The sequence below is a fragment of the Rosa rugosa genome, chromosome 2 (genome assembly GCF_958449725.1).
Source record: "Rosa rugosa chromosome 2, drRosRugo1.1, whole genome shotgun sequence".
Taxonomy (NCBI): Eukaryota; Viridiplantae; Streptophyta; class Magnoliopsida; order Rosales; family Rosaceae; genus Rosa; species Rosa rugosa.
The window spans coordinates 44,579,070-44,605,863 of record NC_084821.1 but is presented as its reverse complement, the minus strand read 5'-3'; the positions used below and the strand labels follow the sequence as shown (position 1 = coordinate 44,605,863).

The window sequence follows — 26,794 nt, the reverse complement described above, 5'->3', positions numbered from 1 at the left end:
TGCCTCCTTCTCTCTTTCCACGTTGACCTCTTCGGTTCCGTGTTCGCCTATTTTGGCGATTACCTTCCCAAGTAGAGCGATTATATGGACCAGAAAGTCCAGAAGTATCCCTAATATTAGGGTTTTGCTCTTGGCGCCTTCTCTTAGGGGCACGACTATAATTGGATTCCGAAATATTCTCTATTTCCACTGATCTCGAATTATAGTTCTTCACAAGGATGTTATCATGCTTTTCAACGACATTCATAGCTCCAATGAGCTCATGAAACCTTGTGATTCGTCTTGCATTAACATCGATTCGATAGTTCTTAGCAACCATCAATGTAGAGACGGGGAAAGTGGAGAGAGTCTTCTCAATCAACATCGCATGTGTGATCTCTTTACCACAGAATTCCATTAAGAATTTAATGCGAAGTACTTCCGAGTTGTAGTCAAGAATTGACTTGAAATCACAGAGGTGGAGGCTATGCCATCTCACTTCTAGGTCAGGAAGCAGGGAGTCACGGACGTTGCCAAATCTATCTTCGAGTGAGACCCACAGCCTTCTGGGGTCTTCTTCATTCATACACTCGTACTGGAGCGAATCATCCATATGACGAGTCATTAGGATGATGGCTTTCGCCTTATTTGCCTCTAAGGCTGCTCAATTTGCTTCCGAATCTTGAGCTTGCTCAACAGTTAGCACGTCCTGGCTAGGCTCGAGAATCATATCCAGGATTCCATCGGCCTTGAGATGTTGGCGGACATCACGAACCCACCTGTGATATCCAGAGCCAGTTGTTCCCAATGGAGCAAAGTCCAATTTGTTCAGGTTACTCATCCTGAAAGAGAACAAGGAATTAGGGTTAGTTTCGGAGCGTGTAAGGCTACCACGAAAACATATAAAATTTCTGAGCGGAGTCGCTTCCAAGAAATTAGGGATTTTCTGAGCGTAGTCGCTTTCAAGAAAATCCGATTCCAATAGGGGTTTTGGATTAGATCGAAACGACGATGTATGTGGTCGATCGTTTTCTTCTCAACAAACTCTAAGTTTGGAGGACTCTACAAGCTCCAAGCTTGGAGTGAGCACGAACCCCCACAGTTCGGCTATTGGTCTCCCCTATGAAGAAGAAAGGGGGGTAGAAGAAGGGATGTTGGAAGTCCCCAAGAAAAAAAAAAAAAAAAAAAATTTGAAAAACTTCAAAAACGGGAACTTTTAGAAAAGTTTACCTTGAAAAGATGCCGGAATTCTTGACCGGAAAAGATGTTGGTTGGGCTGTGCAGTGATACTGCAGGGTCGCTGCGAGGATGTCGCGAGGACGCTACGGAGATGTCGCGAGGACTGTTGCGGGGCCACTGCGGGGATGCGACTGCTGCGGGGATGTCGCGAGGACAGTTGCGGGGCCACTGCGGGGATGTCGCGAGGCCGCGAGGACAGTTGCGGGGATGCTGTGGGATGCGACTGCTGCGGGGATGTCGCGAGGCCGCGAGGATAGTTGCGGGGATGCTGTGGAGATGCCGCGAGGCCGCTAGTGAGTCACGGTCGCGAGGGCAGGCGAGCGCGCGCGAAGGTAGAAGGCAAGCAGTGCTTGCGGGCGCTACAGGGGCAGCGAGGCTAACCTGGTAGGGTTAGCGATGAGTTGCGACGCGGGGGCTGCGGGGGCAGTAGTAGCGTAGGCAAGGCAAATCTGGTGGAGCTTGATCAATTTCTGGGGTTTTGGTTTCTAAAGCTAGGGTTAGGGCTCGTGCTGATAACGTGTTGTAGAGAAACTGAAATTGAGAGGAATTTGCTGTGTATTCTCATTGATAATAGGGGCCTCTTTATATAGAGGATTACAATGCATAGAATCTCAATCATACAAGGAAAGTAATTCTACATTGATTAGGATTCTAGATCCTTCTAATTAAATCCTATTACCACTAGGTCAAGTAACCTAGAGTTTGGGCCAAACACAAATAGAGATATCCTTAAACAGAAATATAATTAATCAATAGGGATAATATAGTAAATATAATTAATCAATAGGGATAATATAGTAAAATATAATTAACCAATAGGGATAATAAAAAATAAAATAATAAAAATAAAAAAAAATCAGAAAATATGGTAGTTGTACAAAAAGTTTTTCCAGTACTTTTAACTTCTCTCCACACACATAGTGGGTGGGCCCTGCTAGTATATATATATATATATATAAACTCATATTCTATATAAAAGTATGAGAACTTCCACACATATATAAACACACACACACACACACACATAAATATATATATATATATATATATATATATATATATAAACACACACACATATTCTTATAGATATATATAAAAGAATATGTGTGTGTGTTTATATATATATATATGTGTGTGTGTGTGTGTGTGGAAGTTCTCATACTTCTATATAGAATATGTGCATATATATTCTACATATCATGACGACGGTTGACCAATTCGATCGGATTCGAAAATATGGTGAAATTGGCTAAATTTTTTACCACACTCATAATTTATTGTAATAATCTCATCCAACAGTCAGTTTTTCCATTTTTATTGAATTGATAGGGGTTGCTCTTTGGAGTGTATGATATATAAATATAGGTTTATAAAAGTAACTATATTTGACCTCGTTGATTGAATTCGAAACGAGAACCAAATTGGCTGAATTTTTGACAACCACCATAAAACATTACAATCTCTCCATCGAGCGGTTGGTTTCTCTAAATTCATTTTTCTACTTCATGGTTGCTTTAGAATGAACCTCAACAATTTAAATGCAATGTACAAGTCATACAACTTTAGGAGGCAAATTGATATAGGCCAACGTCTTTGTAATTAAAATTGAAAATTTTATCTTATGTACACGCACATTCATCGATAGGATATTTACAGACGTGATGTGAAAAAATAAGCATGTTTCGCGGTCGTCAAAGCCATCGGTCAACCAAGAAAACATACAAGCGACGACGGTTGACCAATTCGATCGGATTTGAAAATATGGTGAAATTGGCTAAATTTTTTACCACACTCATAATTTATTGTAATAATTCCATCCAACGGTCGGTTTTTCCATTTTCTTTGAATTGATAGGGGTTGCTCTTTGGAGTGCATGATATATAAATATAAGTTTATAAAAAAATTAGTGTCTTTAAAGATTTATTTGTAAATAAAGCCCGCAAGGCCCGGCACACAAAAGCCCGAAAAAGCCCGCAATGCCCGCTTTATATGGACGAGCTTGGATCCTTCGATTTACAATAAAGTTCGGCCCGGCCCGGCCCGCTACTATTTAAAAATATAGTAAGGTCCGACCCAAGCCCGCTATGAATGGGCCGGGCCCGAGGCCTATTCTGGAGCAAGGGTTTGGGATGCTATACGAGGGCGTTTATCTGACATCATTAACAAAAGGAGTTGGGAATGTGGAGCATGAGCACAGATTCTGACTTTTGCTACTTTCCAGTAGTCCAGTTTTTTCGATCACAAATCCAGCCAGTTACGTTCCTTTGGGTATTTTTAACTATTCAGCAGTCCATTAGACCCTGTCTCCAATTAATCCACTCCTTCTACATCAATGTTTGTTTTTTTTTCTTTGAAGGAGAGGCACAAGGTGTTCGTTGAAAAATGGAACTTCTTTATCACACCCCCGCATGAAAATTCGATTCTCGTTAAACAATTGTTGAAGGCAAAACCTAAAGCTATTCCTTTCTGAATTAAACAAATAGATATAGAGAAATTATTGGCAGCTGGTCTTAAATTCTGAGTCGGTTTGTACAAATGGCCTTCTGTTTATCACTCCATCATTGGTTTGAAAAGACTTGGGTGGTGCGTGGTAGGGCGGGTGGCATTGCCTCCTGAATATATAGTGAACGTGATTCATTGCCTCATTAGTATGCAGAAAATGGCACCATGAGCATTGATGAACTTCATAAATCTTTTATATATCGAGTTTCAAGGAGAAGAAACACTATGCCAAAAAAGTTATCAGACGACAGAATGCTGATTTTATGTCGTCTGTGTTTTTGGGAAGAGAGATAAATTATATGTGTGGTCTAAGTACACAGAAAAACCATACTTTGAACTTTTTGAAAATATGGTCAGATTCAAACAACAGTTATATGTTGTTGTAAAAAATGGAGATTTTCTACATTAAACCCTAGCAAAAATTTTAGAATTCCCCCCAAGAAATTGAAGTCTTTCCCTCTCAAGTGCTCGAACTCTGTAGCTGACTAGTTAACGAGGTGATATTCAGACGACACAATTGTGTTGTCTGAATATTGTGAGTTTGACTTTAATTGTTTCAAGTCTCTTTGGACATATATAACAAAGAACCCCTAATATCACGGTCTAAAACTCAACCCCTCGAAAAAACTATCTAGAACTCGATCTATCCTCTCTCTCTGCAACCAAAGACTCAACCGAATCACAATCTCAATCTCAGTCTAGAACTCGATCTATCCTCTCTCTCAGCAACCAAAGACTCAACCGAATTGCAAGCTACAACAAAAGCACACCAAAATGTGTGGTTGCAGCTACACACAAACAACACAAAGACCAATTAGAAATCTATTGTTCTTTTGGCGTTGGTACAACATAAAATTGTAGTCTAAATGACAAAACAACGACATAAGTTAGATGAAAATGTTGGCTAAAGAATATAACAATAACAAATAAGTGTGGTTGGACTTAACCAAAGACAATATAAAAGACCTACAATTAGTGGTCCCTTTTATATTCAAACCACAAATATTTGTCATGTTAATAACCTCAGATGACAGAAATCTATTTTGCAAATATGCTTCACACAATAGAATTTATATTAGAATGTAGTTGTTTTGTTTCTCATACAATACAAAACTGTTGTGTGATTACATTTAAAGATACATATCACATTGGTCCTGAAACGCAAAACTCATCAGACGACACAAAACTTTTATTTGTTTCTGTCGTCTGAAAAATCAGACGACAGAAGTGTTCTGTCGTCTGATACCCCCAAGACACGACACCGTACTAGACGACATATTTGGGTTTCTTCAAACGACAGAACAGTTCTATCGTTTGATGGACTTTTTGGCATAGTATATAAGACGCTACTAAGGCGGATGCTGTGGCCATTTTCCACCGTCTCAAGCATCTCAACATAGCAAAGGGTTTCCATCTAGATGCCTTCTTCCGGTATCTCTAATCCTTCACCATCTAGAATAATAATTTGTATCAAATGCAGGGATTAGACATAAAAGATTTGAAACTTTGAAGTGTAACTGATGACGTCTCTTTGAATGGCGTACTTTAGTTTGGGATGAGAAGAGATCAGACAAATAGAAGTTGAGTGTGTTTAATCGCTGCATCATCAATCTTCAGTAGTAGCAACAGTTGCAAGGATCGAGTAAGTTTACAGCGGATTGTCCGGTTAAGTCTGGGATCATTTTGACAAATTAAAAGCTTTCTTCTATAGATTGGCAAGAACGTACTAGGGATATTTTCATGTAATACAAACAAATCTTTCATGCATAAAAAACATGTCTTTATTTCAGATGGTTAAAAATGAAATTGGTCCTGAAACAGAAACACTTGTTTCATGCATATAATTTCATAGGGACTCTATGAATTTTGGATATTCAATACTTTGTTCCAGCAAACCAGGTTCCAGGACCTGACTTCAGCCATAAAGTAATGGGACCTTTTTTACTGTACCTTTACGTATACGAGGCTTGAATGTCTTCTCTGTCTATGAAAATTCAGATGATGTTTCTCAAGTAGTCATCTATGCCGGTGTTAACTTACCTAATCCAATCCTAACTAAAGTCAGTAATAAGAGCAAGGGTCTGAAATTGATCTTTGGCCCAACATACTACGGTATTCCAGATGATGGAAAATATATGATTTGGTTAAGGAATTGGAAGTTGGAGAATCAACTAGAAGGTAACAATAAGGTGACTGTTTCAGTATTTATGGAACCTTGGCTTCAGGTAAAGTAGTGTGGCGTCGAGCTTGTGTATGAGCAAAAAAGGAAGAGAACCCCCAACACCTCGGATCCTTATTCATGTGTCATTGGGACAGATTTTTCAGAAGAACAAGAGGTGATGCCAGGAACATACTTCCTCTGCCCTCGACCTGCTTGTTGGATCATAATTCATATACATATTTGTCCCCTAAAACATGGAAATTACTTGTTCTAAAGTCCAAATTTAATGTTGACTAATCCAATTTCATTATTTCCCTAATCTTGTACTTTTGCTTAACATTTGCGTTTATTTATATATATATATTTATTATGTTTTCCTTATCATGCTAGGAAATGATGGAGAAGAATGGAAATGCACTAAAAGTCAACCTTAGAACATTTTCTTACTCCGGCTAGGAGAAAGTGAGCTAGACAAGGAAGAAGGAGCGGCCACATGACCAAATGAACTCCAAATGAGCTGAAACTCTCTAGATCCATTCTAGAAATCCTAAGAAACATTTCTTATGAAGAGTGCAAGAGCCAGATAGAAGTGGAAGGCTTTCAAACAATCAGTCCAATTTTCTGCAGAAGCAAAACTGGAAAACTGGACCTAAGAGGAGTCCAGTAGCTTTTACGGCCCAACTACTACTCCAAAAGCTCTGAAATTTTAACAGGATAATCTACACTCATAGAGGAACATTTGATATGAAGAAATCGGAGGCCCATGATGAATTCTTGGTAGAGAAATAATTGAAGGAATAAAGGGGCAGAAAGTGACCTAAAAAAACAGCTCAACATATTCCTACCCACATGAAGAAAGCTAGATGCTTTTCTCTTTTTCCTTGGATATATTTTTCTACTCCATCATCTTTAATATATCATCATCAATTCCATACTTCTGCACCTTCATGCTTTGCTTTCATTTCATCATTATTCCATCTTTTCCATATTTTACAAACCACTTCCATACTCCACTTTCATTATTTTTATTTCACTCTTCTTTTTCTTCCCTATATAAACACCTTCTCTTCTCACTCTCAATAGCATCCATTCCACCCCATTACATCTTCTTTCTCTGTTCATCTCCTTCACAAAACCTCCATCTCCACCTCCCAAAATGCAAACCCACAATACCCAATCTACTCCATCTCCTCCATCATCACCACCCACAACTACCATCACCACCACCATTACTCCATCACTACCACTCAAAATTTTCCAAAGGAGCATCATATCTTCATCACCATTCCATTTATCATCACCATCAAGAAGTTTATCATCCATCCATTCCACCATCAAGGAGAATTCAAGGAGCATTGAAGCAGGAAAACAAAGAAGGAGTTAGTCATTGATTTGTCAAGCTTCAACTAGTTCATTCTTTCCTTAACTCTTTAATTTACCTTGATTTACTTTATAGATTTGATGCCAATTTGTATGACTATGAGTGAGTAGTTACTTTGTTGGGGCTAGGGTTGAAAGCCCTAGCCAAACTTGTATGAATTGTTGTTTTAACTTACATTTGATATTATTTGTGATTTTCATCTTCATATGCTAATTCAAGAAGTGAACGCATTTATTCGAACTTAACTAATTTGAATGTGTTGTGTTTGTCATCTCATGAAAAAAATGTTTAGGGAGTAGTTAACCTTGAGCATTGATAGCATGATAGCATCCTCTATGTGCATGTGAAGGTTGTGAGTTAAAATCACCTAGATCTAGGATTGGTTTACTTGCATGATTATCTAAACTCAAAGCTTTATGCATCTAGGAACAATGAATTGAGACTTAACCGGTAATAGGAATTGTTCTTAGGTAGTTAATTCTAGACTTATCCTGTTGGAATTAATAACATTAAAGGAGTTTAAGCCTTTGTAGTCTTATCCGGATGCAAAGAGGATAATTGGAAAATTAGAATAGCATCACTTGTATTTGAACTTCAATACTTGCAAGGGAGGTTAGTGGTAGACAATACAACCCCTAACTTCATCCATTATTTTACTAGTTTAGTTTATATTTGAGCATTTATTTTAATTTGGCTCACCACTCTATCCAACAAACAATTTCACTACCACCACAATGCACATACTCACCATAAGCCTAGATTTCCTTGTAAATTTAGGTTTGTGATTGTACATTTGCATATTCTAGCTCTTCTTAGGTTAGCACCCTAGCTAGTGAAATGAATCCAATCCTCATGAGTTCGACAACCTTTCTTAAATTCTTATACTATTACTTGTACCCCTTATACTTGAGAGTGACTATTTGGCTAACACTGCTTCAATTGACAATTTAGAATTTTGTAGGTCAGTTTGGTTCAATAAGCTCATTAGGGAATCTGATGAAAAAACAGGTGTGTATCACTCTTCCAATTTCTTGTTCTAGGCTTGATTCGTGATTCTATGAGACACTTCCAATTTAATCAGTCCACATTTCATTTTATAACATTCCTCTATCTAATTAGTTTACTACTGTTCTTTGTGTGTTTTTAGATAAAGAAGAGGAACAACAATGTGATTACAACACGTTGCAGAAGCTGCAGGATTCTCATTATGGCATTTTTCTCTATTTTTTTTTTCTGGTGGCTCCCCTTCTCTAGAATGGAGAATAGTGACAAATTTGGATGCTTGAATACTCATTATCTTTGACAGAAAAAGCCTTATCTCAATCCAGTCAGGTCTAAAGAAATTTCAATACATATTATTGACAATTGAGGTAAGTTTGAAAATTGTCAGGGCTAGCCAAATAATGGTTATGATTGCGGAGTTTGGCAAGGCCTTTTCCTATCTTACAATGAAGTTCCAATTCTCCTTTAGTGGTTTGGCTCAGGACATCAAAGAGGCAATGAGGTTTGACATGAATTCCTAGCTCATTTAGTTGTGAGAAGTAGAAATATAGGAGAGGTTATATTCAAAGTAGGTATTCTTCTGCTAATCAAGGACATCCTTATGCTCTTTAATGCCCTCTAAGAAATACTGTTTTCAGATTGTATTGTATACATAAATGCCTTACAAGAAGAGTGAAGGAGGGCATCGCCAAGAGCCTATATATGGCTTAAAAATGAAACAGATATGTATAGAGAGTATCAATTCTTTACTTTTTTCTTTTTTCTTGGGGTAAAGCTTTTTGGCAGTCTGGATATCCGCTACTCCAAGGGGGAGATTGTAAAACATTAAATGGACCTAATATTATCTACATGAAGTAAATAACAATTTAATTAAACTTATTACAATAAATAGGAAATATATGAATTATCTACCTAGTCACCTAAAGAGTTTTGGTATGTCACTCTTGGGTTAGGAATCCATTTTGATAAAGATAAATATTTAATTGTATCATATGATAACTATAGCATCTTTACAGATAAGTCATAGGCTTGCATACTATGTTATGGGAAGACCTATCTAGCTTGTATATATAGGTGCTTGAAGTCCCTATTCACTGTGTGATAAAACATTCAGTCCAGCCCCATAGATAGGAGTTAAACACACAGTTGAGTAGAAGGCTTTTGGCGTGTGGCTGCTTGAAGATTGGTGCTTGGAGCCTTGTGTTGAATATCTGTGTTGCTGTTGTTGCTCTTGAGAAATGGTTGTAGTTGATGAAGCAAGTAATTCACTCTTGCTTTGTTCTAGTTCTTGTTGTCTTGATCATTTAGTTGTGTTTATGTGTTTTTGTGAAATGATCTTGGATTGCTCATTAAGTTAACAGCTTACCCACTAGCTTGGCCACTTTGACCAGGTATGTACCATTAGAGATGATGATGAACTTATTAGCACCTTCAGAGATGACGATGAACTTGAGAGAGGTGAAAGTATTAGGATGTAGGCATGTAGCTGCATAGAGTAATTCAGCAATCACAAACTTCAGTTATTGTGTTTTAGAAAGACTATGCATCCTCCAGGTGGTGCCTTGAAGAGCTTGTGATATTCCTTGAACGCAAGAAGAAAACCTACCCCAGCCGATACCACCAACATGTAGTTTTACCAGTGTTCTACGAAGTGGATCCGTCCCAGCTCCCAACTGAGGAAGCAGATGGGAAGTCTCGTAAAAGTGTTAGGCATCAGAAGAAGAAATCGTTGAACAAGGACATGTTGACGTGAGTAGTGCTGGAGGCCGACAAGTTGGAGGCTGGCCAAACAAGTTAGGCTAATCCATTCCAACAAATTAGTGGCTAGTCCACTATTAGGATTATTCTTTTGTAATATATAGGACTTGATTATCTTATGTATATATACTCCAACAATGGAGAAGATGAATATATATGAAAATCTCCCAATCTTCTCGTTCTTTCTGACTTGGTATCAGAGCAGAGATCCAATTTGGACTCTGTCTGTTCCGCCGTGCTTTCTTTTGTTTTCGGGTTCTTTTGTTACCGTTCGTTTCGGGTTCTTTGGGTTCTTTTACCATCACCCCGCACTGTTCCCACAACAGAAGCTTCGTCCAAAATCTGCAGCAGTTCGGCCCATTCCAAAACCCGCAGCAGCAGGTCCGTATCTTTCCCGCAAGTCCGCAACAGCTACATGTCGTTCCAGCAGCAGCAGCTCTGTCCAAAACTAGCAGCAGCAGCAGCAATCCCATGATCCGACATCATTTGCAGCAGCACCAGCAGCTCCGTCCATCACATCACTTGCAACAGCAACCTCACGATCCCTACAAAAAAAAAAAAAGTGGGAGATAGTGGGAAAGCCATCATTTTGCCGTATAACAAACCAGAAACACAAATAGAGCCACTGTTTTCTTTTGACCGATTAATCTTTGTGCTCTTTTGGTTAATTAATCGGTTTTAGATCATACTTCTTGCTCCTACCAAGCTCGACTGGCTCCGTCCAGCTCCACCGCAACTGCAGCCTTCTGAAGCAGCTCCACCTCAGCGCAGCAGCAGCTCATCCACCGCAGCTTCTCTCTGCCTCGAAACCCGACGCTGTGCAGAGCTCGACCCACAGATCCACGCTGTCACAATCAGTGAAGATGCTTGTTATTCCTCGTCAGGGGGAGAGGTCTTATTATTATGAAGATTTGTTCAATGGGCAAGATGAGAGTCTGGAATCTGAGTTCTCAAGGTTAGAGTGTTTAGGAACGGAGCTGGAAAAGGAGGGTAGAAGCTCTACCGACCCATCATCCGAGTTAGAAACGAAAAATAGGGATCTGGTTGGAGAAGAAGCTTTGGGCAATGTGTTACCGACTGGTCAACCGGATCAGTCTGACCAGTCGGCCAGAGAGATCGTTTCAGACCCTGTTTCCGATAATGTTCTGCAGTCTTCTGATGGTGTTTTAAACAATTCTTCCGTCTCTCCCTCTCCTTCAGCGGTCACACATGCTCAATCATCACCCGAGGTATGTCCTAATCTCTCCTTGTCTAATAGTTCTTCTGTGTCAGGTAGTGTTCCTACCAAAATCTTGCCCAGTCGTTCAACCCATGGTCAGCCTCCGAAACACTATGAACCTACTCTAAGTGCTAAGGCTAAATACCCTGTTGCTAAATATGTGTCGACCCATAGGTTATCTAAACCGTATGCAGCCTTTGTGAATCAATTATCTTCTGTGTCTCTTCCTAGTAAAGTGCAGGATGCCATGAAGGATGAGAAGTGGATGAAAGCAATGACAGTCGAGATGGATGCTCTTGAGAAGAATTGTACGTGGGAGTTGGTGTCATTACCACCAGGGAAGAAGACAGTTGGTTGTCGGTAGGTGTATACAATGAAACATAATTCGGATGGTTCAGTGGATCGGTACAAGGCAAGATTAGTGGCTAAAGGTTATACTCAGAAGTATGGAGTGGATTATGATGAGACATTTGCACCAGTGGCCAAAATTAACACAATTCGGGTACTTCTCTCGTTAGCTGCTAATCTTGATTGGCCTTTGCAACAGTTTGATGTTAAGAATGCATTCTTGCATGGTGATCTGCATGAAGAGGTTTATATGGATTTGCCTCCTGCATATGGTACTTCCACTGGAGAGCAGGTGGTGTGCAAATTGAAGAAGTCGCTTTATGGCTTGAAGCAGTCTCCCAGAGCTTGGTTTGGCCGGTTCACCAAGTTCATGAAGAAAATTGGGTACCGACAGAGCAATTCAGATCATACTTTGTTTCTTAAACATCGGTGTGGTAAAGTGACTGCCTTGATTATTTATGTTGATGACATGGTTGTGACAGGTGATGACACTGAGGAAATTCAAAGGTTACAAGGTCAGTTGTCCTCTGAATTTGAGATGAAAGATTTGGTAATTTGAAATATTTCTTGGGAATTGAAGTTGCTCGTGGCAAGGATTGTATTGTGTTGAGTTAGAGAAAGTATGTCCTAGACTTGCTGGCAGAAATAGGTATGCTTGATTGTAAACCGGTTGCTACTCCTATCAAGCAGAACCATCGGTTAGCAGAGTATTTAGATCAAGTACCTACAAATAAAGGGAGATAGCAGAGGTTAGTTGGACGGTTGATTTATTTATCCCACACTAGACCAGATTTAGCTTATGCAGTTAGTGTGGTGAGTCAATTTATGCATAATCCCAGTGAAGCCCATATGGATGTTGTATTTCGTATCTTGCAGTATTTAAAGTCTACTCCAGGGAAGGGATTAATCTTTTCAAAATACAGTCACTTGGATGTTTCCGGATACACAGATGCAGACTGGGCAGGTAGTATTACAGATCACAGGTCTACTTCGGGCTACTTCACATTTGTGGGTGGTAACTTGGTTACTTGGAAGAGCAAGAAACAAAAGGTGGTGGCTCGCTCTAGTGCTGAAGCAGAGTATAGAGGAATGGCTCGAGGACTTTGTGAGATGTTGTGGTTGAGAAATTTATTGAATGATTTGGGGTTCAGACAGAAAAAGGCTATGCCGCTTTATTGTGATAACAAAGCTGCAATTGAAATTGCTCACAATCCTGTTCAGCACGATCGCACGATACATGTGGAGGTAGATCGACACTGCATTAAAGAGAAGCTGGATGGACAGATCATTTTGTTTCCCTTCGTTCCTACTGAAGAACAGTTGGCAGATATTCTTACAAAGGCTCTCTCGACTAAACCTTTTTATGATTCACTTGACAAGTTGGGCATCCGTGATCTGTATGCACCAACTTGAGGGGGAGTGTTGACGTGAGTAGTGCTGGAGGCCGACAATGGTGGCGGACAAGTTGGAGGGTGGCCAAACAAGTTAGGCTAATCCATTCCAACAAATTAGTGGCTAGTCCACTATTAGGATTATTCTTTTGTAATATATAGGACTTGATTATCTTATGTATATATATACTCCAACAATGGAGAAGATGAATATATCTGAAAATCTCCCAATCTTCTCGTTCTTTCTGACTGGACAACTAATGGAAGGCAGCACTTCAAGAGGTTGCAGATCAGCAAGACTGGTGTTCCAGAATAAATTAGGTGATTGGTAAAGGAACAATTTTAAGGGATTGAGACACACAATAAGTGACTGACAATGAAAATTCCAATAAGTAGTTGTTTGAATTTCAGCAGTTATATTAATACATGTGACTGATGAGATTTACTTCTCTCTCGTAAGTCGTAATCCATCAAACGCATCACGATTCATAAGATAGTGCACTGCCATCGATTCCTGCAACCCCCTCAACACCATAACGATTTTGAGCTCTCTCACAAGACGGCGGCCAACTGTAGTGACCTGAGGAGGATCTTGATCTCAATCCAGGGCCCCTCCTACGCACAGTTTCGGGTGTCCTGCCCTGAGCTAGATCTGGATCAAATAAAATATAACAAATATAATTATATAAGGGTTAAAATATTTGTTATTTTCCTACTTTATTTTAATGCTTCAATCATCAAACTGAATTAAAAGGACTAATATTAAGTTCACCTTAGTTTGTGAAGTTGCAAAAGACGCTAAATAAGAGCACATGTATATAAGCGGTGGGTTTAAGTTATAAACGTTACTCTGACTATATGCGATTTTACACTCTGATATTTCAACTTTATAAAGTACTATTTTGATACCTCACATTATTTTTATTGATTAGCTTTCATATTTTCTACAAAAAATAACGATGTCCGATTAACTTTCATATTTTCTACCAAAAATAACGATGTCAACTAAAACCCTTTTTTTCAAAGGTGATGATTTTTTTTTTCCATCTCTCTCCTCTAACATCTCTGTTTTTGCCTCTTCATGATCATGAGCAATTAAACCTCGAGTTTTTTTCAAAGGTGTTCAATAGTAGCTTCATCTAAAAATCATCTCTTCTTTCCTCATAAAATATCTAAAATGAAAACTGTAGCTTCAATTAATTTAAAAATCATGTTTTCTTTTGCCATTTAAGATAGAAAACATGAGATACCTAAACTGAAATTTGTATATTAAATATAATTATATTAGTAAACCAGCTTAAAGATCAAGTAGGTTAAGGTTCTCACCCTTTATAAGCTGCATTGCAGCTCTTGCAGGTCTTTGACTAGACAGTACTGCCAGATGGATCTTCCTCTGCGATTTCAACCCAAGAACAAATAATAAGAAATGCAAATCAACAGAGAAGAAAAAATTCCACAACAAATTATGTAGGATTGTGATTTGATATATCATAAATGATCCAAATTAGGGCTTGAAAAAATGAATTAATTGGGGCCTAAATCAATAAAACTATTCGATATTCGGTTTCAATATTGGGCCAACCGATCAATACGGACTCGGAACGGAACCTATCCGACATATACCCCAACCCCTAGTTGGGAGATTGAAAATTTTGACAAGTTTGGCTTAAATTCAAATGCTCATCTAAATCACAATCCTCAATTTTACTTCGTACCGTAATAAAACAAAACGAAACGTTCTAAAAAAAAAACTGTTACTGGGTTCAGAGGATGCAAACAAACAGCTCTTGATGTAAAACGCTCCGTTTGATCGCAATAGAAGAAAGAAAATAAGATGAAAAAAAATGCATAATAATAAATTGAAGGTTGGACGGACCCGGATTTGATGCTTCTTCTTCCCATCCTCGGCGGGCTTGGCAAGATCGCCGTGTCGTCGGACCCTCCTGGCAACTTTCTTGACGACGCGGCCGACGGCTTTCCAACAGTTGCTTGAGTCCTGCTTGACGTTCCAGTCGTTGTCCAAGTAGCTCTCCATTCCGATCTCTGGATCGGAGGCGAAGCCAAACGAACTCCTGCGTCGCTCCTTTTATGTTCATATATAGACTAGATTCCAAACACTCCCATAATTACGTGGGAAGTAACGTCGAGAAAATTGTTTTTGATTTTTTTTTAACCTTTTATTTTTGTTTTATTTGATTGAATTGACCATTTTATTTTTCTCAAATATTTCATATATCTATAAAGACGTAGACCTACGGACAGTAATAAGATGATGAACCGGTAGGATCAGGATCCTCTCCTTGGCTAGCCTTCCTCCTTGGTTATTCTTGATTTTCGTTTTCATCCGTTGATGCAGAATCCGACGGTTAATAATTTTCCACATCATCATCTGACTATTAAATACCCAAAATTAGATTCCCAAGACTAACGTCTCCGTCTCTTCAGACCAAAAAAAAAAAAAAACGTCTCCGTCTCTTCTCTCCTTTTTCTCTGAAAAATTCATTCCTGCATCGGTTTCCCAATTTGAATTTTTTTCCCCCCTTGTTTCTTCATTGTCCTTCGTGCATTAGCATGGTGGGACTGGGAGATTTGTTCGATCACCCGCGTCCTCGATGCTTAGTGTAATTTTGTTTTTCTCTGCTTAAGGGGAAGGAGAGAGGTACCTCTAAGTAAGGTTTGAGCTCCATGTTTGAGTTTGAGTTTTTGTGCTGAGCTGAATGTTTGTTTTCGGGGAAATTATTTGAAAATCTGAGGTTTAATTCTGTTGTTTTATCATGGCAGGTTGCTACGGAAATCGGTGACGGACTTACGTTCAGCTTAGAAGAGACCCGGATTTGGTTGACGAATTAGGAACCCCGGTGCAAGGTGGGCTTTACGATCGAAGCTAATCTTTGCATTATTCTAAGCTCTCTGAAAATTCGTTTCTTGTTTTACCCACCGTATGCTGCGAATGCATAATTCAAATGGGCAACTTTGTTGCTACTTAAATGTAAGGGCCAAAGGCATATCGGAACAATGGTAGTCGAAAATGACTAGTGTGACTGTCAGAGCTGTTAAGGATCTTCCGATGTCATATTTTGTTAATTCGATTATAATATCACATGACTTGAAGATTCTTTTGGCTTAATTAATCCCCCATTTGCTTATTTCAATTGTCGTAAAAGTGGGTTCGGAGAATCCATGTAGTACATCTTTGGTAGGTGCATTTGGTTTGTCATATTTCAAATATTGATGTTTAAACTTATTGTTTACTGATCGAGTTCGTTCTTTATTATTTATGCAGTTGCAAAACACGTGGTCAGAGTGCGTTTAATTGCTGGGTTCATTTTGGTTATATTGACATCGTTTTGCCCGTCTATATTCCCTTGTTGTTCAGTGTTCTTTACAAACTTCTACAGAGAACCTGCTTCTTCTGTCACCATTTTCGAACAAGCCAAGAGCTCTTCTCGTTGACTTTCTTATTTCTTTACTCTCTTTTTTTTTTTTGGGTAGTTTAAAGTTGAAAAATGTCCTTTGGCCTTACATTTAAGTAATGTCCTTTGGAACTCGTGATGAAAGGTGATGTTGCATTGGCAATATCTTCTTGTTTCAGATAGTTGCATTGGTAATATCTTCTTGGTGATGTTGCCTAACCATATAATTCAACCAGATATTACCAAATTGGAACTCATGATGAAAGGTGATGTTGTGGGGGAATGATAGAGATTTTGCAAATATCTTGTTTCAGATAGTTGCATGGTAATATCTGGTTGAATCTAGTTAGGCAACAAACATGTTCAGTGCTTAATGCTTCTTTCGATTCCACTTCTGTGAATCATTCTGTCACTTTAAATTAGCAAATATTTTTGACTTTGATTTGAAGGTTGTTTTAGACACCTAGAAGCCACTTACAGTTGTGCTACTATCATGCAACTATTTTCTTGGCTCATTAGCCTTTGCTCATTTAGAACAGATGGGGTGGGGAGAGGGTAGAGGCCATAGGTTTGCATCTTCATGTGAAAAAAGAAGAAAGTAGTATTTTAAAGATAAAAAGAGAAGGAAAAAAAAAAATCCAGCTTTCGTTCGATCTTAATGGCTCTTAGATTACTTTGTTATTATTCCTCTTACCCTGCCTTCTATCTCTGTTTTTTCCTTCCTTTATTTCTAGGCATTTAGGAAACATTCTCTATGGTTTTTTTATTTAGCACAAGTGACAGACGCCTCAGGATTATGATGTTCTTAGTATATGTATTGTTTATATATATGTATCTGATGTTCTTAGATAGGAAGATATCTATTGTTTATGTATATGTATTGTTTTCAATCTTTAAAACCCATAGACTAGTCTATATCCTATATTTTCATTTGCATTGCTGGGTACTGGATTTATTATTAGTTATTCTTATTTTTTATTGGTTGATGGTTGTAGACTGGTGCCGGCAATGCTAGAGAAAATGTTATCAGAGGATGCAAGCTGGTAGACCCTTAACTGTCCAAGAAGAGGGTGAATCTTGTGGTGACGATGTTGATATATCCTGTGCATCCTTTCTTGTGACTCAAGATACTTCAACGAAGAAGAGCAAAGGACAAGCGAGCACAGTGCCGGGTGAGTTCTTTAAGCAGAAAAAATCCTTCTCGGGAGATCTTTTGCCAACCGAGGAATAGATAGGTTGCCTCGAGAATTGTCTAAGCCCGCCTGCCACAGTTGAACTGGAACACTATATTGGTCCGTTGATCGATCTACCTGTAGGACAGTGTAAGCATTCTATCAAATCAATTGCAGTTGGGTTCTCTATCATCGCTCATTTAATATTTGTGTTCTTAAATTTCCTGTGCGGATAGTCACTGACCACTCCTTCAAAAAAGAAATTGGCCTGTTAGTTTGGTCTTGTTTCTTTGTCTGTGTCGAGGCTTTGTTTCTTCTTTCCTTCTTGCAATATGTTGCTGGGTTTGTACTAGTAATGTAGAAAAATAATCATTTATTTGACGATAAGGAGACCGAGATTTGAAGATTGGGGAATCCCCATGCTAGGACACTAGTTAAAAAGCCCAAAAGTAATATATAGTTTTTCTTGGTGCTTTGCATTTGAAAATTGATTGTTGAGCAAATGCAAAACATGTTAACAAAATGTGAAAATTAATGTTGTGGTTCGTCATTTAGTCTGAAGAAATTATGTGCAATATAAGCACAGGGAGGGGATGCATATATGTGGAGTGTTTACAAGGTTGGATTAATTATCAATTAATGACCAGTGGGGTAGCCAGATAAGGATGGTGACAACTTGCGCAGTGTCTAACAATGAACTTTTCAGCAGGTGATAGGGTTGAGCAAGGAAGATAGGAAAAAAAAAAAAAAAAAAAAAAAAAAGGAATTTAAGTCAAAATCCAGTTTATGGAAGTCCAGAGGACGGGGTGTGTGTTGCTGAAAAATTTGTTCAGGTGGATTGGCTACTTTGACTGTAAACTTAGCTGTTTGCAGGTAACCCTTATCTATTTCTTCGTGTTACTAATCAATGGAATTTCACTACCATTTATCTAGTATAGGCTTACGTATACTAGGGTTGGATACTTGGATTGCATTAAAAAAATTAAAAGATCCTTGTAATGGTTGGATTGCATTGCTATACAAGTTTGGACCCGGAGGATACCATTATCAAATCCTTTGCACACATGCTTAGCTTGGCAAAGGAGGTCCGGATAGCTTACCACATAAAATGGCTGACTTTGCAGATGAAGGAGCAACTGTAATTTGTGTTCCACTCGGTCCTCTACAAGGCCTGAGAATTTTTCGAGGCAAACAGGATTTGTTTTCAAGAGACAGTTACTTGTTTGATAATTTCTTTGCTATGTTTTACAATGTTCTCACTGGTGTAACTATATGTTTTTAAGTTTTACATGTGCTTTGCTAAGACTGGCAAGTCTAGCCCAAATTTAACAGATATATGCTATTATTGTTGTCAAATTCAATCAATGGAACATAAGGCCTCAATTGTCAGTGTAATTCGTTTATGATCTATAAGCTTTTATCTTTTAATATTGCAAAAAGGAAACTCGTGTATGCTTGCCTAATATGAAGCAACTCTAAATGAAAATAATCAAACACAAGCTAAGTAGCAGTAGAAAATTACAATCCCAAAAAAACTTTAGTGGTAAGTTTCTACACAATTGCAACTTTATCTGGAAAGGCATGCATGATCTTAGTTTTCCATTCAGTGGCCATGCCAGGATGCAACATCAAAAATGCTGCATCAAAGGAAGCTGCTTCTTCTCAACCAGTCCTACTTGGTCGGATGTAGCATTTTGCATCAAAGCAACCTGAGAATGTTGTCAAACGGTCTTCAGTTCCAGCAACCTAAAGTCCCTCAATAACTAGCTTAGTTAATGAGTTAAGTCAGTTAACTAAACTATCTAATTATCTAGGATTAAACCACTGATGAAATTGTACATGGCCTCTGCCAGGTTGGGAATGTGCATTGTATGTTTGCGTTGGGAATGTAGTCAATGGGATAGGCTGCCCAAGTATTCTCTGCAACCAAAAGAAACACAGCTTAATATACTTATCTGGCTGAATAGAGAAGCGTAATGAATCAGCCAAGATGATCTTTTTCCTTTTCAGTTTTCTTCTTTCTTCTCTATAATATTTTAGAGGTAGCAGCTACAATTATAAAAGGAAACACCCTCCAAGTAATTTGATGTATTAGATACCAAATCAGAGCATATGGTACTAATGGTAGTGTAGACAAAGTGTATTATATAACATGAAAAAGGGTAATCCTCGATGTATATGTGCTTAGACTGTCACACAAATAAAATACACAAAGTACCAAAAATATTTTGTCATTGTTGAAATGCCAATGAAAGAAGTTAAACACAATAGCTAGAAACACTTGAAAGCAAATTTTCCAAAAGCACGAGCACATACAATGAAATAAGTTAGACACGGTAGCTAGAACAAACCTTCTCGCTGGCCAGGAACTCTTGTTGCAACTCCAACAAATCCTCGACATGACATTCCACCGTTGAGGACTATGGTCTGCATACAAAATTCCATTTCATTTCCTGACACCACTACACCAGTACTTGTTTCATGCTTCTCACTATACCACAAAATTAATCAGACGACAGTTCATTAACTGTCGTCTGAATGAAAAAGCTGCTGTTGTCTAGTAGCCTGTCGTCTGATTGACCTCATTCAGACGACAGTTAAAAACAGTTGTCTGTTCAAAATTCACACAACATATATAGCTAAGTATGTGTCGTCTGAATATTTCCAAATTAAAATAATTAGGTTTAACTGTTGTCTGTTACAAACTCACACGACAGTTCCTTTATTAACTGTTGAGAAAAGCTATATTACCTCAACAGTTTTAGTAAAAATGTGTTGTGTGTGATGAATATCAGACAACAGCAACACAACTACATGATGTCTGAAATGAATTTCACACGACACATTTATAGTGACACTGTTGTCTGAAATGAATCTCCAACAACAGTCATTGTTGTTTTAGTTGTGTCTTATGGAGACCACACAACATCAATTTCTTATTTCTGTTGTGTGAAATGATTCATATTCAACATATTATTGTTATATCTGTCGTCTGATTTCAATTTCATACGACAGTAACTTTATTATACATGTTATCAGAATGGAGATCACACGACATCATTTTGTTATTTCTGTTGTCTGAAATGAATCTTAGTCAACATATTATTGTTATATCTGTTGTCTGATTTGAATATCAGACGACAGTAACTTTATTATACATGTTATCGGAATAGAGATCACACGACATCAATTTGTTATTTCTGTTGTCTGAAATGAAGTTCAGACAACATGTATTATTTGCTGTTTTTAGATGTGTTGTATGAGTGGATCTCAGACAATGGTTTTGTGAACCCTTCAGTTGTGTGATACCTTTGGAAACTACAGTTATTTAACCTATATATGTTGTCTGAATTAACTTTACACAATTGTTGCAAATATGAACATTCATATCCTGAACAAATCCAAAATATAACATTGTCATATATCAATGCCATCTGTTCTTACATTGCCAATCCAAAACATTTCCAAAAGTACATATCCATATCCAGATATGATCAAATCCAGCAATTCTAACCAAAAGTACATATCCATATCTAGTTCTGCAGCAAATTCACTTTTCATTTCTGCATCACACACTAGTGCATTTTCTTCAGCAAGTTCGCTAGAGAAAGTGTAGCAACAACGTACATTACAAAGGCTGTTGGTAGAAAAAGAAAACAAAACAAGTGTTAATAACAAGACCATTGAAGTTTTATGACAAACTAGTATTGAAGACAGAAAGCAAAGGGGATACAAAGTCATAAACCTGGTTGGGTCGCAATAGTCCATAAGTATGCTCCTGAGGCACATGGATTACTATAATCACTGATCCCACAATGCACATAACCACTACAACAAAAGGGGGCAGCATACACCATTCTGAATAGTGTCCCCTGAGTCTAAACACACTTTCCTTCGGTGTGTATGACCTATAGCTGAGAAATTGACAAAACAATCTTGTAGTTTAAGTCAAGACACAAGCTTATGAGAAATCAAAACAAGCAAACTAACATAACTGAAAGTCTGAGACTAATAGCCTAACCTGTAGAGTTCAAACATGTACACACAAATATCTAGTATCCTCCAGGCCTGAAGAAATGGAATTAAAAAAAAAAATGCTTATTCCATATTTGCAAATGGATTGAGTTCTACAGGTGAAGTAAGAGAAAATGAGTGATATATTGCCTAATTTAAAATAGAGACATATTGATAACTTGGGTGCCCAATCAACTCACGTGTATACAAACGCACTCAATACTCAATAGTTAACAAGTGGATTTTAAGTTTTGACTTGGACCCTTGTAAACCAAGATTAATTAGCAGAATTCATATTAAAGAAAATGATTTAGAATTGTTGTAATTTATAAATGATTCTGAAAACTTTGTATGCTTCAAATGAGGATGACAAAAGTTATATCATATAAATTGAAATATTTCCTTATTTAAAACAACGCATCGTGAACTCTTTATAAATACCTGGGAACTGGGAAGCAATCTGAACTTGTGAGTCGTTATCTGAAAATGTTTTCTTGGGAATTTTCAGCATATCATTAATTAAATGTCTGTTCTTCAAGGCATGAGACCCTAGTAAGCGGATATACCATCCCCATGCTTGAATAGTTTGAATCTTCATACCACTGATAGCATATCATGCATCCCAGTGAGCAACTTTGTCTTTAAATCTCTGACAAGTACCTGGTTTTGGAAGATAAGAAACAAAAAGGAAATTTATATGTGCATATATATATATATATATATATATACGGGAAGGTTCTGAAGAGGACGTCCGCAACCCAGAAAAAGTTGCGGACGTCCTCTTCAGAACCTTCCCGTATATATATATATGTATAATACATGTTGCATACAACAGCATAATCCATGTATAATGCAATTTCATGCAGCCACTCTTAATCTTAACCTTGTCATCCATTCTAGAAACAACCATCAAGAGAAGGCTCAAATATAAGATAATATGAGCTTACAATCCATAGAATATTTTCTGGCCCTCTTTCACAATATAAGTCAAGACCCTTATCTCTTTTCCTTTATGTGTTTGTAAACCTTTAAACATGACTTTACCCCTAGCTAGCAATCATATTTTTAATTAGTCCAAATCATGTCAGTGCGTTTTCATGACAGAGGTTAACCACCTGGACCAGAAGACAAAGATCAATAAAAAAGAGAGAATAGAGAAGCGAGTACCTTGGAGAGATCTATTGGAGAAGGTATGATTGTGGATCTAATCTTCAGTAGACACCTTTCTGACATATCACTCTTATCAGAGCTAAGCAATCTTCTATATATTGGAGGTGCCCACATATGAGACAACTCTCTCATGTTCTCACTCAAAAGAGTTTCTAGCTTAATAACAGCCTGTCATATTAGCATAGAACATAAGCACTGAAAACGACATTGTCAACTTTACTGTAACACAGTCACAACCCTACAGCTCATAAAATCAGAAGACTTCTAAAATCAAAACCTCAAATAATGCACGATACTTGCGAAAATTGCTATAAACTGAAAATGTGATTGCTGACTGCACATACCCACAGAGACATAAATGAGAAATAGGTGAAGAGAAAATTGGCCAAATTGTTCCGATTGATCTATACATAAGACCATGCTAATCTGTCAGATATATACACACACACAGTGGCAGATTTAGAGGGACACCTTTTATGCCAAAAACCCCCAAAAAAAAAATATTAGGACTAGAACGCAAAAGGGCAGGACATGACAAATAAATTACCTTTCAAATGGAACAATTGGACAAAGGATGTGCATTGAACTGTCACTGAATAAAATGAAAACGTGAGTCAGCATATGAATGAGCATTGAGTCAATGATAAAACATTTAATAGGTGAAAGTATAAATCCAAATTAAATAATCAAATGAAATAGAAACATAGCAGAAGATGAAGCATCATAAACACTATTACCAAATCAAAGATAAGTTATGGGCATCACTAACAAGTCATTTGAACTGATGTGTCTTAGTTTAGTAACAAAATACTTACCAGGTTGCAAATTCCAAATGGTACTCTTCTGGTCAGGTTAGAGCTAGACAATAACCTCTTCACATTCTTACTTTTCAACTCTATGAAGAAATCTCACAAACACAGCTGTAATAACTCCACACAAATTTGCAAACACAGCTAGCCAATTTACCCTAAAAAAGAAGAAGAGAAAATCAAACTCACTTGCAGCAATCGTTATCCAATTGAACCCAAATCACACTCCTTCGTGCATATAAATCCAAATTCCAGAACAAAATCAAATTAACCAAACAAAAGAAGAGAAACTCACCAATTTAACTCTCTATAGAGTTCGCATAATCGCCTGAAACCAATACCAATCACTTTGGTTTGTAGCTAAAGAAAGGGAATCGATTGAGGAGATTAGAGCGCCTGAAACCAATCATTTCAATATCAATATAAACTGAAAAGATTCAAATTACCTCGGAAACCCGAAGCACACTTCTTTCGGAGTTGCTCCGATTCGTCTCCGAAACGGGGGCCTTGAACTCTGGAACATCCACCATCTTTGATCCCTAACCCCTCGCACCCGACCTCTCTCTCCTCTTCTTTCTTAGCCGGGTGCTGGTCAGAGGCGGAGAAGGGTCGGGTTCTGGTCGGAGGCGGAGAAGGAAGAACAGGATGGTTCGGTGCCGTTCGGAGATGGAGGAGGAGGTTGGGTGCTGAATAGAAAGGAAACAAGAACTCAAATTCGTGGAGGAGAGAGAAAGTGGATCTGGAGGACTCTCTCTCCTCCGTCACGATCTCCAGCCACCGGAGTGGGCTCACCGTAGTCACCATCTTCTTCGCCTTCCTCCAACGAGTCAACACCAGGCTGCGCCCCTCCGAGATGAGCCATAAAGATTGGGACCGGGGAGGGGGAGAGAGAGGAGGAGAGGGATAGGGTTTCGCCGTTTCGGGGAAGGGCGAGAGAGAGAGAGAGAGAGAGAGTGAGTGAAGTAAAAAAGGGGGAAGTTTAACTTTCCACCAAAAAAGGTTTTGGGTGTTTTGAGAGGGGGAAAAAATCAGACAAAAAAAAAAGAGGGGGGGGGGGGGGGGGGGGAATAAATTTTTTTTTTTTTTTTTTTCGGTTATTCAGACGACAAATATCCTTGTTACTGTCGTCTGAAATTTCTCAAATTTACGAAATGATCATGTGTTGGATGAGTAGAGATGAGACGACCGATTTAAAAAATCTGTCGTCTGACTAACTCAGACGACAGAAAAAACTGATATGTCGTGTGATTAACTTATTCTTATAGTGTCTCCTCTGCAATACTGAAGAATACTAGAGTTAGACTTCCAACATATTCACCACAAGAAATAGATTAACACTTGAATCTGAAGACGCTCTCAAGCACAATGAAAATACACTCGACAATCTTATTGTTTTTAAATACAGTGTCAAGAGCAAACCAATGATTTGTCTTATGTAACTACTTGTAGAGAGGTGGCTTTAATGGAGGTAACCAACAACTTAATCGAGCAAACACCAGGTTTCTGTTTATATATATATATATATATATATATACAAATCCAATCCAGAGCGGAGCTCCGCTTTGAAATTAACGTGTGAAGTTCGAGTTTTCGGTCACTTTTAGGTCGCATATCCACATCTCGACCGTTCAGTTTTTAGGTACTACTGTATAGATCATCTCTGCAAATTTTCAGCCAAATTGATGATCATTAAGGTATTTAACTCTCTTAAACCAATGGACGGACTGAATCTGTCAATCTGAACCGTACTAGCTTTAAGGCAATTATCAATGCCTTAACGATCATCATTTTGGCTGAAAATTTGCAGAGACGATCTATACACTAGTACCTAAAAACTGAACGGTCGAGATGTGGATATGCGACCGAAAAGTGACCCAAAACTCGAACTTCACACATAAATTTTCAAAGCGGAGCTCCACTCTGGATAGGATCTGTATATATATATATATATATATATATATATATATATATATATAAACATATCACCTTGAAGTGCAGAGATAATCAATTGCAAATCAAGAAGATATGGAACCCAATGAAATAACTTGGAGAGAACAATCAATTGCAAATCAAAGTGTTGAACTCAAGATTTTGGCACTTCACAACTCGTTAAACTTAACCCATACCGAACTATAAGAGGGAAATCCCATGGGCGATCGGACTAAAGAATTGGAGGTTGAAGGAGGTGAGAGGACTGATGATGGGAAGAGAAATTAAATGAATCTGATAGCTAAGTGGGTTAGCTGAATGGAATTGGAGGGAAGTTGGAAACTTAGGATTTCCATATGAGAGGGAAGTGAAACTGCACAAGCGGGAAACTTTAATTTTTCTGAGCCGATGTGCCGGAGGTTGAGAACTTGAAATGATGAGTTGAATTCCGCTTCATTCTTGCAAAATAATGGACTAAAACTTTGTTTTATCACTTTATGTTTACAAGGTATAAGACTTCCGAAAACAAACTCATGCCAAATGAAATTTATAATTATTCAAAATCCAGTTTGATAAAATGGAATGGTTTGTAAAATTTGAATTCTATATCTATTTTATAAATCTAAATCTTCAATTGGTTAAAAAATTGATACTTGACGAAACAATTGGAACTAGGGTATTTTGTAACCGCAGATACCGTGGAACAACTAATTGCTAAATCATTTTTGTTTCAAAGAGATGACAATTTTGTAAATTTGAAAATATTTATTTCGACTATTATAGCAGTAAAATTCAAACATTCGCATGGCAAGATTGCAATCGTTTACGCATGTCAGCTTAAATTGTCAAAACATATAGTCATTTTTATTAGAAAAGTAGCTCAGTCATAAAATCCATAAATTGAAGGCGTATATGCGTATATAAGGTTGACCGTTTTGACCATGTAAAAATGACGGCAAACAGATTAATTTTTTACATAATATCTAAGATTACGTGGTAAATACATTGGTAATGTGAAATTTATCGATCTTCAATTTCAATTTTTGGATCACACAACATCTTCATATGTCTACTAATGTGGTCTAACTTGCTTATTAGATATATGAAAAAATATACCTTCTATGACGAACAAGGTAGAGGAAATATAATTTATCAAAATCGGCCTTTGGATATTATCATGATAAGAAGAAAAGGTTATGGTAAAAATTTCAGCTATTTTCGTCGTTGTTTGGATCTTGATCTACTAGGTCAACCCTAAATCCTAATTAGTACAACATAAAACTAATTTGCTCATAACTAGTACTTCG

At 37.8% G+C, this 26,794-nt stretch overlaps 1 protein-coding gene and 1 long non-coding RNA gene across 4 annotated transcripts; both read right to left on the bottom strand.

The window, feature by feature from the left end:
• Positions 1 to 13,347: 13,347 nt before the first annotated feature.
• Positions 13,348 to 15,066, bottom strand: LOC133734546 (uncharacterized). Its single transcript, XM_062162175.1, has 3 exons — positions 14,857 to 15,066; positions 14,307 to 14,373; positions 13,348 to 13,632 (listed from the first exon to the last, which is right to left on the bottom strand). The coding sequence occupies exons 1-3, from the start codon at positions 15,013 to 15,015 to the stop codon at positions 13,460 to 13,462; spliced, it is 399 nt and encodes a 132-aa protein (XP_062018159.1). The 5' UTR covers positions 15,016 to 15,066; the 3' UTR covers positions 13,348 to 13,459.
• A 5,888-nt stretch (positions 15,067 to 20,954) lies between these two features.
• Positions 20,955 to 24,505, bottom strand: LOC133732897 (uncharacterized). Of its 3 annotated transcripts, XR_009857377.1 has the most exons (10): positions 24,005 to 24,505; positions 23,854 to 23,918; positions 23,565 to 23,716; positions 23,297 to 23,341; positions 23,094 to 23,175; positions 22,747 to 22,917; positions 22,021 to 22,239; positions 21,587 to 21,633; positions 21,311 to 21,479; positions 20,955 to 21,202 (listed from the first exon to the last, which is right to left on the bottom strand). It is a non-coding gene; the product is annotated as an uncharacterized LOC133732897 (long non-coding RNA). The 3 variants fall into 3 exon arrangements; XR_009857376.1 differs by lacking the exon at positions 23,094 to 23,175; XR_009857378.1 differs by lacking the exons at positions 21,587 to 21,633; positions 23,094 to 23,175.
• Positions 24,506 to 26,794: the final 2,289 nt, after the last annotated feature.